Source organism: Cibotium barometz, chromosome 25, assembly GCF_041138505.1.
Source record: "Cibotium barometz isolate CiBa-2024 chromosome 25, ASM4113850v1, whole genome shotgun sequence".
Taxonomy (NCBI): domain Eukaryota; kingdom Viridiplantae; phylum Streptophyta; class Polypodiopsida; order Cyatheales; family Cibotiaceae; genus Cibotium; species Cibotium barometz.
Window position 1 is genome coordinate 19587262 of NC_141070.1, and position 14777 is coordinate 19602038.

Consider the following 14777-nt stretch of genomic DNA (forward strand, 5'->3'; position numbering starts at 1 on the left):
TCACATCTAAATAGATTTCTATTAGTTTCAAGCTAGATGAAAAACAAAATGCCTCCTCGCATTGTGTTGAATCGATTCACTGTGAAGCGAGAGCACGTGCTAAAGGAAGCACTATATAACTCGTGTATGATGATTCGTATAAACATCATGCAAGAGATACAGAGACAAACTCACTTTTCATCATATGCCAAAAAAATTACTCGAGCATCGTCCAGCTGCACCTCCCGAAACCAGTTCAGCACATCAAGGTAGGGAACTGACTCTACTAGCAAAAGTGTTGACACTAGCGAATCCATGTGGAACACCCGATGCTATACATCCTCGGGCAATTGCAAAATAACAAAACTTCACAAGAAAACATATCAAGAGTTAGGCATAAACTTTTAAGAGCCAAGAATGAAAAATTGTGGGAGGATAGAGAAAAGAGTATATACCTAAAACTACATCTGAGCACTTTGTCGTTGACTTCAGTTATAGGATCACACAAAATGTTATCTCCTCAGCATAAATTGAAAAATAATATCTTTTCCCTCTAATATGATAGGGTATATAGAACTCCGGCAACAAAAATTGAAGCGCCTCCCGATTCATAGCGTGGAGTGTGCGAACATTTTCTCTTTTTGTTTGCAATGCAAGCATTGCCACATGATGTTCCCTTTGAGCGCTTGCGCGAAAATTTTCTCGAGTCTCATGTTCATGTTCTGGAACTCCCTCCATCACCTCTTGAATTCTCACTTTTTGAACGGGATGGACATCCAAAATTTGCACCATTCGTGCATCAGTAATTGTAACTAGCCTAAGTAACTTATCATATCTAAAACGGAGGGCTACTAGACTGAAAAAAATCTTTGTTCATCACTGTGACCCTGTGTGCATGCGCCGCAAGAACGTAACTATCCAAAAAAAATTCAATCATCCAATTCTCTACGGCCTCCTACAAGCAAAACAGAGCCGATGCCTTCCGCCTAAACAAAATTCTATTTCGCTCATAAATTCTCCTGACAAGCCTCTGGAAAGGTAATCTTGGAATAGCAGCAGTCAGGTGCTTCATAAATCGTGTGATTTCTCGCAGCACTGACGAATGCTCTGCAAAACGCCTTTGTCTAGGCTGCAATTTGGATAATCGAAAAGGACTGCTTGATTTCCTCGATCTTGAGGCATTGAGAGTGCCCATCTTCTTCTCACTAGATGAGGGACCTGCATTGTCCTTGGGTCTAGCTGTATGTTGTGAGGTGAAAAAAAGAAGAAAGAACCTGCCTCTATAGCTCTTCCACCTCCCAAACTTAGAAAAACTACCACGAACGGGGCACCACCAGCCATCGGCTGGAACACTCTCTCAACATTCGCCACCCACCCACACCATAAGACAGCTCAGAACCATGAAGGACAGATGATCATTCAACAAAAAACATATACAGCATCAACCATGTACAAACTCAGCAAAATACACCAAAGACCAGGACTCTGGCCAGGATTTACTGCCAAGGGAATCACACCCTTGCGTCTGACGACCAAGCCTCTGTTTCCCAGTCTCTGTAATCTCCAAAGGGCGCCCACACCAGCTACCCTTCTTCACTTCCTCTGTAGCTTGGCTACTCTCTGTCTGCTGCTACCTGCCAATTGTCGTAGGCGAGCCCCACTGTCTCCAGCCCACACATCAGCACCACTTCTGCATCCAACCCACACAAAAAGCCAAGGCTCCCTCTCTGGTCAGCATCCACGCACTGCCTGCAATCACCGCCCACACAAGACCAGCTACTCTCACCAGAAGGCGCCCACACCAGCTAACCTTCATTCAGCAGCTCCCACTCTCTGTATGTCGTGACCAGCAGTTTCACCAACCACCAGAGCCTCGCACAATCCTCAACACCACGAACCACTGCTCAATGCAGCATCACAGATATCTAGCCCAAGCCACATCACTCAAGGCCCACACCAGCCCGTCTCTTACCTGTCATCACTTCAGAGCCACAGCAGCTCTCCATTTCCCTGTACACTGTTCCCAGTAGCCCTCATGGCTCCCAAGCTTCTTTTCTCTGCAGCAGCGCCACACATCAAACACACGGGCCTCTCACCTCTGCTCTTCCTCACTTCAAAGCGATGCCACCGCCTCTGCAGCCCTCCAGCCTTTCTGCAGCAAGCGCTGACTCCACGTCTTTCACTTCAAAGCGGCTGCCTCCAGTTCAACACAGCAGCCCTCTTTGTAGAGTCCACCGGTTCTCCTTTCCTCAGCACCCTCCAAACCTTCGCCAGCCACCACCTGCAGTTTGTCGTGAGCCCAACCGCTTATCTCTGCACTGCACCCGGTTATCTCCTCTGCAGCAGCTGGCGACCCCCTTTTCTCCTGATGCAAGCGACGCCCGCCGGCCTATGCCTCTTCACTCGCTGCAGCGCCTTTGCAAGGGCCAGCCACCTTACCGCAGCCGGATCCCTCTCTCTCTGCAGGATGGTCGCCTCCAGCTCTCACCTCTACTCGTCAAAGGCGGCCCCCTTTCCCTTCGCCTGGCTCCCCTTTTTCTCCAATCTCACCACCCCATCACCTTCTCGAAGATCTGCTGCTGGCCGCCACCTTTCCCTTCCATGTGGCCTTCTAATTTGCCCATATGCAATATTTTTTATTATTTTTTTAAAAGCCCCCAAACACAAAATGATGGCCACCCTCAAATAATAAAAGAGACCCTCCTCCTCCTTTCTTCTCCAGAAAATACGGTGCCCGCTCAGCTTCCAGATATAATGCGAGAGCTGTCTACATCCTCGTCATCAGCATCATTATCATACTGAATCCGTCAATTCTCCAGTCGGTACCCGGCTTTTAGCAACCATCAGCACATCACACAATTGCCATAAAAACTCCAGATCTCCAGCATTTTTTCCGGAAAAAAAACACGTGCATATTCCAGCTTTCAACAAAACCACCCAGCCTGTACACTTGCCAGGGCATTCAGGGCAAAATTTATTCACACACCACACGCACCATATGTACACTGACCAAAAACACCTTTCAAATTTTAGCCTGACATATGTCTTACACGAGAATCCTCCTTAGCTAAAACTTTCAAGAATCTCGTCAAGCATTGTGCAGGCTCCCACTCCTGGAGATTGGATGGATACAAATCTATGCAAGGCAGAAAAATGTATATTAATCACCTTATTTGCAACATTGGAATACAAACACAAGCACTTACAATGTGGTCTATGTCTTAGAGGTCCTTCCAATGGTCCCACGTTGATCTCTTTTTGCATGAATACATGCTGGATCAACACTTCTTTGACAGTTTTCCCTCCTAGTGCCATCTTGAAGTCAAGGATCCTTCCTTTCCAATGTATGGCCAAGTCTTCAGATGCCTTTCCCTTCACTCAGTAGTGGCCACGTTTTCCTGGCTGCATAGTGACCCAAGAGTACTTGTATACTTGAGGAGTCCATTATTCGTTCTCATCTTTTATGTTATACAACACAACAGATAAGATACTGCTCCTTGCTGATTTTAGTCCACTTTCGGTTGCCATAAGAGATTAACAGACGTATGAGAAAGAAGTAGTAGAAAGTGGATGACTGAGCTAACCACTTTTGTGGATCAAGGAGGGAAGAAGAAATGAGAGACGGTGTGTCCTTTTGGACGCCAAAGATGTTTCGAGTTTCAAAAGTGGAAGCAAGTTGAGGGAATAACCAGGAGATTGGGTATCTATCTATTCCAAGCATTCAAAATCATTAGTTCTAGGGGTGGTGGAAAGAATTTTTTAGTGCTCCACGTCTAGCACAGGAATGTGAAAAACATTCTTTTATTGTGTTAGGTGCTGACAAAAAAACGATTTAAAATATTTTAAGACAAGGTGATGGTTTTTTAATATTTCATGAAGATAAGAGTTTCTCCACATTGTAGGTGGGTTTGTACAGAGATCCCACCACCATCGGTGAATATCGTTGCTAGATTTCATGTCACTCAATCTATGTGACTTATATTATATTATTATTGAAACAGCCCTCTTTTGAGTCCAGAATTTTCCTAATGCTCCTATTCTAATTCTCTTCTGAGCTTCTCGTTCAATGGGATCCTCCTCCTTAGTAACTGAAACTTCAGGGGACTTCTTGCTACCCTGATTTTGTGACCTCTACTAATTGCCATTGAATCCACATCCTGCATGTCTTCAATTTTCATACATTGTGTACAATCACACTTCCAATGAATTTACTGATTTGTTGATTCTGATTCCCTTCCTGCCTTTCATTGTATTTGACAATTGGAATTTCCCTTTCATTTATGTGCTTCCACCCAAGCTCACATCTTGTACGCTGCCACTACCTGGCAAGCCACAATAATTACAGTTGATATTTCTGTTATGATTATTGTTGTTATTTAAATTCCTCTACTGACCTCCCCACTGAGGATTTTGATTACCCCATTGAGGGTTTTGATTCTGATGCATAGGTTGACACTGATTTGGGTTTTGATTTCTCCTTGGAGGACTAGTAGCCCTTCTATTCTGCTCAACTCCAATCTCATTAGCTTGAGAATTTGCATGTTGATTCGTCTGAACAATGTTGGGTGGAACTCTTCCTATACTATGGAATATACTAACAATTGACTGTAATATGATCTAGCTTTTGGCAAAGCTCACAATATGGCCTGGATGCCTCACCCACGGTTGCCATTCCCAAGACTTTAATATTGTCAAGAATGTTCTTCTCCCAATCATCCTCCTTAAGTGTTTTGATTTTCTTGTTGTATTTCTTCTTGATTTCTTGATTTTTCTTTTTCTTCTTTGTTTTCTTTTTCTTCTCAATCCAATCCTCATCATCTGAGATGTCAGAGTTATCTTCCTCATCCTCTCAATCACAATTTTCTTCTTGTGAATCTTCACCATCTTCTCCATTAGAGTCTTCTGACTACTTCTTTTTTGAAGATAATCCTAATCTCCTTTCTAGCCCGTGAGTGTTGTATTCACGAGGTCATTAAAGTCATTTGCATTCGGAATGTCTCTTCATGTCACAGAACTCTGAATTCTTGTTCTTAGGCCCTTGCAAAAATAGTCTCCCAACTGTTTAGGGGTTGGCCTCTGATTTGCCAATAACCTATTGTATAAATTTTTGAATTTTTTAAATCTTCCACACCTAAGTCACCCTGTTTCAGCCCCCTAAGCTTCTTGAGGATATCTTCAAGGGTTTTCTCCTTCTTGAACCTTACAAGAAAAGCTTCTTTGAGAGTATTATTGTTCGGGAAATGTTGTAATCCATATTGAGTAAACCATCCCACTACATGACTTTCCAATGTAGCAGCAAAGTGTTCTCTTCACTTCATCCAGATATATCCCAAAACCACTAGCCTGACATCTCATTTCAAACTGACCAACATCGCTATTACCATTAGTTTTTTTGGAGCCATTGAATTTGGTTGGGCCAATCTTGGGGTTTGTTGGGGTACTAGGCGGTGGAGGATTTGCCTACATTGCTTGTGGTCTTCTTCTTTTGGGAGACTACTGTGGTAATGGATTGAAATCCAAAGATCTCTTTGCCCTTAGCAATTGAGCACTAAGTGCTCTTGTGCCAAGAAGCCTTACCACTCCCCTGGTAATTTTAGCATTTGGTGATGCTATTTCCTCCCCTCCTATAGATTCAAGGGGAATGACGTCTTCATCCAAGTCCTTCATTACTCGTGAATTAGGTGGATTGGTTCCTTCATTTGGATCCTCTACCAGAGATGATAATCCTTCACCCAACCTAATTTTGAGCCGTGTGCCCATGAAAAGATCTTCTGAAATGTTGTTCTTCTGAAATGAGCATTTGGACCCACAATATTGACACTTGTGATGAAACTGATGGTAATAACAGATCTCTAGAAAACTTCAAGCCTCACTTGGACCATTCACTATTCCAAATAGAAGAAAGTTTTTCCTCTGTGTTTTCCAAACGATTTCCCATATATGCCGAATCACATCCATAGGCAAATGAGGAAACAGCTTCCTTAGAAGTACTTCTACATAGGTTATATATTCCTATTCCTCGGTAACCCAGTTGCTGAATTCTTGAAGCCATTCATTCATCTTTTCATACTTGCATAGAATTGCTATAGCCATGTCTCCCTCCCATAGACAAAGCTACTAGGCATGCAAAACGACACGATCGCCAAAAGTGTTGAGGCTAAACTCAGCCCCAAATAATCATTATACAGACATTTGACATCATAGGAAACAAGCTTCAAACACTTCCCACACATCACCATCATCATTTCAAGTCACAAAGAGAAACACAAACCAATTGTCTTCATCACAATATACATAATTCAACATTACAGTATATCAAGAAATAGACTCTTGAAACATCAGACAAACCTACAAAACAAGAAGACAATTGTAGAGACGCTAAGAATTCACTGTATATAATGTACAATTCAAGATGGTTACATCTATAGCAAATAAGTTCCAAAATGCTATCGCTTCAAATCTCAAGTGAAAGACTAAGGTTCAAAGTATTTAAAAGAAACTATGTAAAACTCAAGTTTTTACAAGGGTGGCTCTAATACCATGTTGAAACATGAGTACCAAGCATACATGGCTATGGTGAAGATACCCTAATCTTACATTAACCACAAGTGTTTAAACTAAGGTGGGTGGAGACTAATCAACAACATGATGAGATGAACTAATTACTTAACATTAGAGAAAGTTTGGACTCAAATTGGGCTATAGTGAGGCATGCATGGCTATGGGTTTCAAATGCAAAGTTTCTACACATTCTCTCTCTACAAAAATGAGTTCATAGTGAAATTTTTGCAAGTCAAATCAAAAGTGAGTGGAGTTTGGACATTTGAAATCTACCTTTCGAGGCCTTTCCAATAGCATATAGCATGGAGGACAATTTTTCATGATCAAGAAGTCCCAAATTTGGTAACATGCCACATCATCACCAAATTTGAAAACTTCTTGAATATGCGAAACTTCTCATCATGCTACATATCATTGAAAAGGTCTCAAAATGGAGATTCCAAATGTCAAATCTCCACTCATTTCTAAAATGATTTGTTAAAATGTCATCATAATCTCATTTTTGTAGAGAGAGAACGTGTAGAAATCCTTAAAGGACCCAATTTGAGTCTAAATTTTTTCTAATGTCTCGCTTGAATCAAGCACAGTTAGGTTATAAGATCAAAACTTGTACTCATAGAGATGCATGGGAGATGCTTGTCTTCATTGCTTGAAAATGACCCTTTTTATTTGAGGGTACACCTCTTACAAGTATGCTCATGTGGAATAATGCCCAAGTGTGATGTGGGTGCATGCTCTTAATCATGGTCCTCTACTCATACCTTGCTCTCAATGGCTGATAAATTTCAACACCTGTCCTTGGTGCCATGATGTTCAATCTACCGCAAGGTGGTTGGATGTGAATTAAAAAATATTCATCATTTTTTCTTGGTGCAACATGCTACTTAAGGTGGTGAAGTGTGGTGTTACAATATTTCATCACCCCCTAGGTGTAAGTTGCTACCCTTAGGTGATCATGCATGATAAAAATAGAAGACTAGCTCTACTCATTTGGTGACCTTTTGCAATCGTGGGCTAAGCTGGTGAGGATTGTCGTTAAAGCTTTAGTTCCAAAACAGATGCTCGCAGGAATCTTCACTTTTCTTGATGAAGTCTCCACGTAGTCAGCTTCATGGTTCTTCAATACACATTCTTCTTCTTTGTGTCCATGTTTCTTGCAATGCCTTCATTTGGGCTTGTGTTTGAGTTTGCATTCACTTTTGAAGTGTCCCTTCTTTCTGTAGTGGTAGCATTCTTTTATGCCCTTGTTGATGTAGAATGCTCATTCACTTGTATTTTGCGTACCATTATTTAGTTTCCCCTCTTTTTCAAGTAGTGATGAAATATGACCCTCAAATGTTGGTTCAAGTAAATTCTTTAAAGTGGTCACAAAAGCACCATATTCCTCTTTTTCAAGTAGTGATGAAATATGACCCTCAAATGTTGGTTCAAGTAAATTCTTTAAAGTGGTCACAAGAGCACCATATTCCTATGGAATGCTTTTTATAAGTATAGCAAGTGCATCCTTTTCACCTATCTTTGCATCAATGCCAACTAATTGGGTCATTATGCTTTTCATTTTACTTATGAATTGTGCTAGTTACTCATTAAATTCCATTTTTAAGCCATAAAATTCTATTTTCAAATGGATTTCCTTATTTGGTTGGAACCAATAATAAATTTAACTCTTCTCATGCTTGTTTTGTCGTCGGTTTTGAATCAATTTGATGAATAATATTGGTTACCAAGTGCAATCCAATTAATGATAGGGCTTGTTCATATTTCTGAATCCAATCTTTAGTTGGATTAGAGGGTGCATTCTCCTTAATTAATTTTCATAGCTTTTCGTGCATGAGAAGATAATTTATTTGGGTGGCCTAGGTTTGAAATCCTTCTCGAGAGAACTTCTCAACATTTGTGATAATGTTTGATGCCATTGCAATGGTTATACTAGATTTTGACTCTCGATAGTGTCTAATTACTTACAAATTAACAATGTAATGGAATTTTAAGTTCACACACATGCAATGATGTGATTTGAATGCATGTGTGTGTTTATAAGTGTCAAATATCAATCCCACTTATGAGTTAAAAATTTACTTTTTGCTCTGGATGATTAATTGATTGTTAATTAATCCTTAATTATAGTGATTAGCAGGGTCAAATCATCAAACATGCATGTTTACAAGTGTCAAATATCAATCAAGCACTAATATTTGGAGCTTACTTATACTTGAATCTCAATTTTCTCATCGTGTTAGCTCAAACTAACTCCACTATCATGTTCAGAGATCTAAAAAACCCCCGATTTCAACAATTGAGCATCCATCATGTCAATCAAGGTTTCAAGGGTGTTGTATTTTTCATAATTTATGTCTTCAAATTACATATCACAAACAAATCACTCTTTTACAGTGTATTTTCCCAATTCTTTGATTATGCTTCTTCATGCTTTTCATTAGACCTATGGTAGATCGATTCTCTTGCCTCAAATAGGAGCTTTAGAAGTTTCATCTTTTGTATTTAACTTAAAAACCAAACTTGGGTTTTTAGAAGTGAACTCACACTCCCAAATTGGCTAAAGGTGCAAGAAGGTTGCTAAAAAGGGATTTAAGAGCTATATTGAGTTGGTTTTTCTAAGGACTACGTGATTGGACTTAAATGTCGGGGTTCAGTATAAGAAAATGCTTGTGGCAATGTTCGATGGTCAAAGCTAGCCTATTAATGTCAATATCATAATATAGTTTTAAAATACTTGAGATTCTTTTGTACGTTGAAATGTTAAATTATTATGCATGTATATTTTCATGATTTATGTAAAAAAGGTAACCTTTCCTTGAGATTTTGTATATTTTTAAGAGGACCTCTTGAGTTTCTATGCTAGGTTGTGAAGTTCAAGGTTGAACAATTGCTCGAACGTTATGTATGGCATGCAACATTGCAAACGAGTTGCCATATTACATTATCTTCTATCATCTTTCAAGACTCCATAGGTTTCTTTGAAAGCTTTGAGCGTGTACCATGCATGTGGAGGTCGCTTAGAGGCATCTCCATAAGTATCGTTTGTCTCCTACATAAATCACTTCATCAGCACTCTTAGTGTAGAGAACATCAAATCCCACCTTTGAGGGTTTCTCCCTAGTCTATGAGAGTACTGAAACTCGAAGCCTTCACAGGGCAACAAAGTCCTTCAAACTTTCAAGAGAAGCCCTCGAAGAAGGCCACAATTGAAAAAAAATCCGAAATTCACTAGGTCAAGCTAGTTTATAGCCTTCGAATTTCAAATTCAAGGTTCGGATAGGCCTTCGAATTTCAGCCTGGGTACTCTAGATAATCATGATGGCCGCCAAAGAGCCATCATGATTATCCAAAGAGCCAATGATGGGCGAAATCTCTAGATAATCATGATCAATGTTTAAACTACAAGTCATTAATAACGTCTAATGTAAGCAGCACAGGTCAATAACATTGTGGTACTCAGGATTATAGCATTATATAACGTCAAATCTCTAAAATGTGCATCCATATTGAGGGTGTTTTTAAAGTATGTCATCCTTTGGAAAGTTGAGTACGTTGAGAATTAGATTCTACAAACCAAGCCTTAGAAAGGAAAAGAGAAAAATTAAACCAAGAAGGCTTACCTTTCGAGCTGTCACACGGCACATGTCCATTTCTGTCTGTTGCTCAAGCTGGTGGAGCTCCTTCAAGCTTAGCGTTCCGATGTCCTCTCCTGATAAGCGTCTGTGTAGCAACCCATGTTTGAACATGTTGCTGATAAAGCTCAATTCTTGCTCATAAATAATGATTAAACATGCTGCTCAATTTTTATTGGTTGTGAAAACAGTACTCACTTGCTCATGGATTTTAGGCAATCCGATTGATGTTTAAGCAGGCCAACTTCATCAAGCTGCCAATACTGCCTATGTTAGTCAAAGTTGCTTTTTAATGCAAGCTTCGATGAGCTAACAACCTCATTATAGCTGAGACACAAACAGGGGCCGATTTCTGAAAGAGACATGGATTGATATACATGCATACGATAATTAGGCGTGCTTTATAGGTGATTAGAGGAATCAATCCAACGTTTATTCCACCAAATACATAGACGATATGCAGGTGTGCACGTAATCTTACGTTATTTTTCTCGATAGACTGATTCTCGTTTTGCTTTTCATCGCTGCTGGCTTCTGCATGTCGTTCAAGAATCCTCTCCATACTTTAACTCACAAAACAAACCGACTGTGTTAGCTCACTTTTGCACTACAACACACACACACACACACCGGGTAAAAGTAGCTTAAAAAAACATTAACTTCGCAACAAAATCAAATCCAGTGAACCCAAGGAAAGGATGACATCGATTAATGTCACGAAATAAAACAAACGATTTAGCCAATATATAGAAATAAAAAACAAGGGAGAGTATAAAATTGATATAAGAAAAAATTGTTGTGAATCTTAGGTAGCATTCCCAATTACAAGCGATACTTTACTTTCCAATAACCAAAGCAATTATAATTGTTTAAGAGAAAAACGAATATACTGCGTTAGTGTAATAATGACAAATAAAGATTCAATTGGTGAATCCACAGATCGGAGGACCATGGGCAGAGCTCCTGTTCGTTGTTCCTCCACTCATGTCGGTGTTTCATTGTCTCATGTTGTCTCAAAGATCCTAGCTCGAGGTGGATTCCGAGGAGTCTAGCTCACTTTCTTCTCTTTACACAGGCAGATTTTCCCTGTTTATCTCCTTGCCCACAGGGCAGATCTCTAAACCCCCTCTCCCTCTTGATACTGAAAGTGTGCATTTTTTCCAAAAATTACCACCCCTTAGAAAGGTTTATGTATATACCAATACACGGTTTAGGCTATTTCCGATACTTTAATGTTTACTTAATAAACATTAAAGTGCAATCCGACTCGATGAGAGTACTAAAGGGAGATTTGAACCCAGGACCTCATGAATGAGTGTCCTAAGCTTCAAATGTTATTCTGAGACAGCATGCAATCCTGTCTCTCTAATCTCTTCACAACATTACATCACACTAAGAATATGAAAGGTAAAGCTGAAGCTTTGAAATTTCAAAGCTGAAGCTTTGAAATTTCTACAAAACCAAAGGGCTAGATTTTTTGGACAACAAGACCTTTAGAGAAAAAGTGCAAGCATTTTCTCTCCACTCTTTGGCACCCATCGAGAATGTCTTTTTAGTCTTGAATCACCTTTAGGGTGACCTGGACCCCACTGAGGGGTAGGAGTTGCTCAAAGATGCAAAGGTAATGGAGGTGGTCCAGTACTCTCAAGGTTGACTTTGCACAAGAATCAAAGTTTTGCACAATGCTGGGTATGTACAGCCATAGAATTTTCATTATGGCATGTGGTTAAGTGAGCTGCCCCTTTGCTCTGAATCTTTGGTTACTTACGCTCTTTGGGAGATCATGCATGTCGTGAACACCCTACTCAAAGAGACACCAATACTATATATAATTATCTGGGGTATCTTTTACGAGTACATGCTCTTTTGTATCCACATTCTACAAGTTGAAGTAGTCCCCTTAAGAGATTTGAGACTAGAAAAGGGTACCCTCTCAGTGGAGGAGAGGGGCACTGCAATGACCATGGAGAAATCAAGGGGGATACTATTGATTCTTGCATCATCAAGACAAACCACTAGGGACTCGGCGGAGTATGGCACATTAGAGTTTGAGAAGGAGTGTAAACATTTATTTATTATCTTCAAAAAACAATCATGGGCAACATGCATGTATGCATGAGCTGTGTCCAATGTGATCTCCTAAGCACAAAACATGGAAGCAACATTATGGTATGGTTGATGTAGGTCCGATTCTTGAAGATAGAGAGAAGGAAGCTAATGCAGATGGCTATGAAGTTGAATAAGAAGGACAGGGGCAAAGAGGGCACACCTAGAAGAGGACCCGAAGAGAGCGGATGATACCATGTTAGAGATGCTGCTCGCAAGAACAATTGCTGGTTGATGCACACAGAACAATAACAAGGCATAAGAGACAAGGCAACATAGTATAAATGTATTATGTACATTGATCATTAGGTAAAATTTTGACTTTAACAAGATCCATGTTATCACTTTGCTAGAGAAAAGGGCGTCATGGGTGAACTTTATGTATCTTACTTCAAAACCCCCATATGTGACATACTATCATCCCAAACCCTTGAAAAAGTAGATTCAAAATCTACCACCTCAAAAACATTTAGAGTTGATATGCTTATGCTATGTCTTCCCCACTAAAAGGTAGATTCCAATGATTGTGATATCCATGATACAATTTTCAAAGCTTTCATAAAAGCTAAACTTACCTCAAATCTTACCTTTTGCCTTTGGTTGTGTAGCAATACCCTCCGTCACATTGGTGGATCAAGGTATGAAACAGGAAGAAGTGATGATGAGAAGACCGGATCCAAGGAGAGATACACCTTACAGGCTATCCACATGCGCGATAGCTTAAACAAAAATGTTTGTGGAACCATCCATTTTGCTAGTAGTCACGTCATGTGACGCATAATATCCTTGACACCTTTTGGTTTATGGAGTAAAGGAATCGGTAACTTAACCATTGAAAATACTTGCAAAAGTTGCTGAAATTTACTCTAGATGTAATGAGAAACAATCTTTCGTTCATACGAATTGACTTATTAAACTACATGGATATCAAAATCATAGGAACCTACCTTTTAGTAGGCAAGACATAACTTGATCATATCAACTTCATATTTGTTAGAGTGATAGATTTAGAATGTACTTTTCAAGTGCTTTCTAGCAATATGTCACATATAGGGGTTTTAATGTAAGATACATAAGGATCACGAGACGACCCCCTTTTTTCTAGCAAGGAGATGACATTGCTCTTCTTAGAGGACCCTTTTTCAATTCGAATGTTTCCTAATAGATTTCCCTTGTTGTACATGAGAAACGTCTTGTTTTAGAGATGATAGGTGGTAGCTACAAGGTTGTTATGTCAAGGTGCATGCATGAGGAACCTCCTCTTAGAGGGCCCTTTTTGAGTTCAAATTCTTCCTAATGGTTTTCTCTTGTACATGAGGAACCTCTTGTTTTAGAGATAATAAGTGGTATTTAGAGGGTTATTACACCTAGGTGCATGCAATTAGTTAGGTGAATGTGTATGTATGTAAAGCATAACGTGATGTATGGTGTGTAAAGCATATGTGTAAACATACCTCAACATGAGAAACTATTGAAGGACTTGTTAAATTTTCAATCTCACATCATGCGAGACATTGGATAGTGGTAGTTAATATGATGGGTAACACCTAAGGAGAGGAGTTTTAAAATTATACTTTTGGGAGGGGTGATCCCGTACATACACTCTCGAGTTTTTTGTTTTCCACATGTTCCACATCATGAAACTAAATTTTATGTGGTTAGCTTTGTGATTTACTATATTTTTATATGTACTTGATTAATCTTGTAATTGATGGGAAACCCAATACTTTTATAGGTAGATTATGGATAGACATGGACAATCTAAGAGAGTTGTGTCCACTAGCATGGATGACTTCTCCTTATGAGTAACTGTGGGTGCATTTTCCCTAACTCAGTTTGGCTCTACATAACTCCTTTCTCGAAGACAAACTCTAATATTGTCCCCATCACCAAAAGCTCCACTTGTGATTTTAGGTGACTTTATTAGACAAGATCATTGGGATTCATGAATAAGAGAGATCTTGAACCTATGTGGACTAGATGGAGGATCTTCTAATCAATTTTAGTAATGAATTGGACTGATTTGGAGTGTTAAATAAATCATGTTGTTTTTCGTCACTCTTATGAGCAGTAGAAGTGTCAAAATTACTTACTAATGGATTGTGAATGGATTGCAAACTTTCCTCTTCTTGAAAAGTAGCATCCCTTCTAGTTGAATTTTCCTAGTAATAAGATTATAGACCCTATAGTCATTCCTAGCAATAAGATTATAGACCCTATAGTCGTTTCTTTTACCCATCTATGGTAGCTAGGGATTTATGCCTTCATGGGATTAATGAAGAGTATCATTTTATGCCCGTTCATTCTGATAGACTTTGTACTTGATCGGCAAATATTGAGGCACCGAGAGGGGTAACTCTTTTTTGTACTGACTCGATCAATTATACCCATATCGATGGGATATGAGGCCTTACAGAGAAACTATATCTTTGTCATTATCAATGTTAATCGGTCGTAGTGTGTTCCAACAACTAGTATCACCTTCTCGGTCCCATGGCC

At 39.6% G+C, this 14777-nt stretch overlaps 1 protein-coding gene across 1 annotated transcript in view; it reads right to left on the reverse strand.

Annotated features, from left to right (window-relative positions):
- The window catches only part of LOC147624332 (MADS-box transcription factor 23-like), a 337401-nt gene that overhangs the window by 271274 nt on the left and 51350 nt on the right, over positions 1–14777 (reverse strand). Inside the window, exon 2 of the mRNA XM_086819317.1 lies at positions 10654–10735. Coding sequence (XP_086675443.1) covers positions 10654–10735 — 82 coding nt within the window. The remainder of the gene's footprint in view (positions 1–10653; positions 10736–14777) is intronic.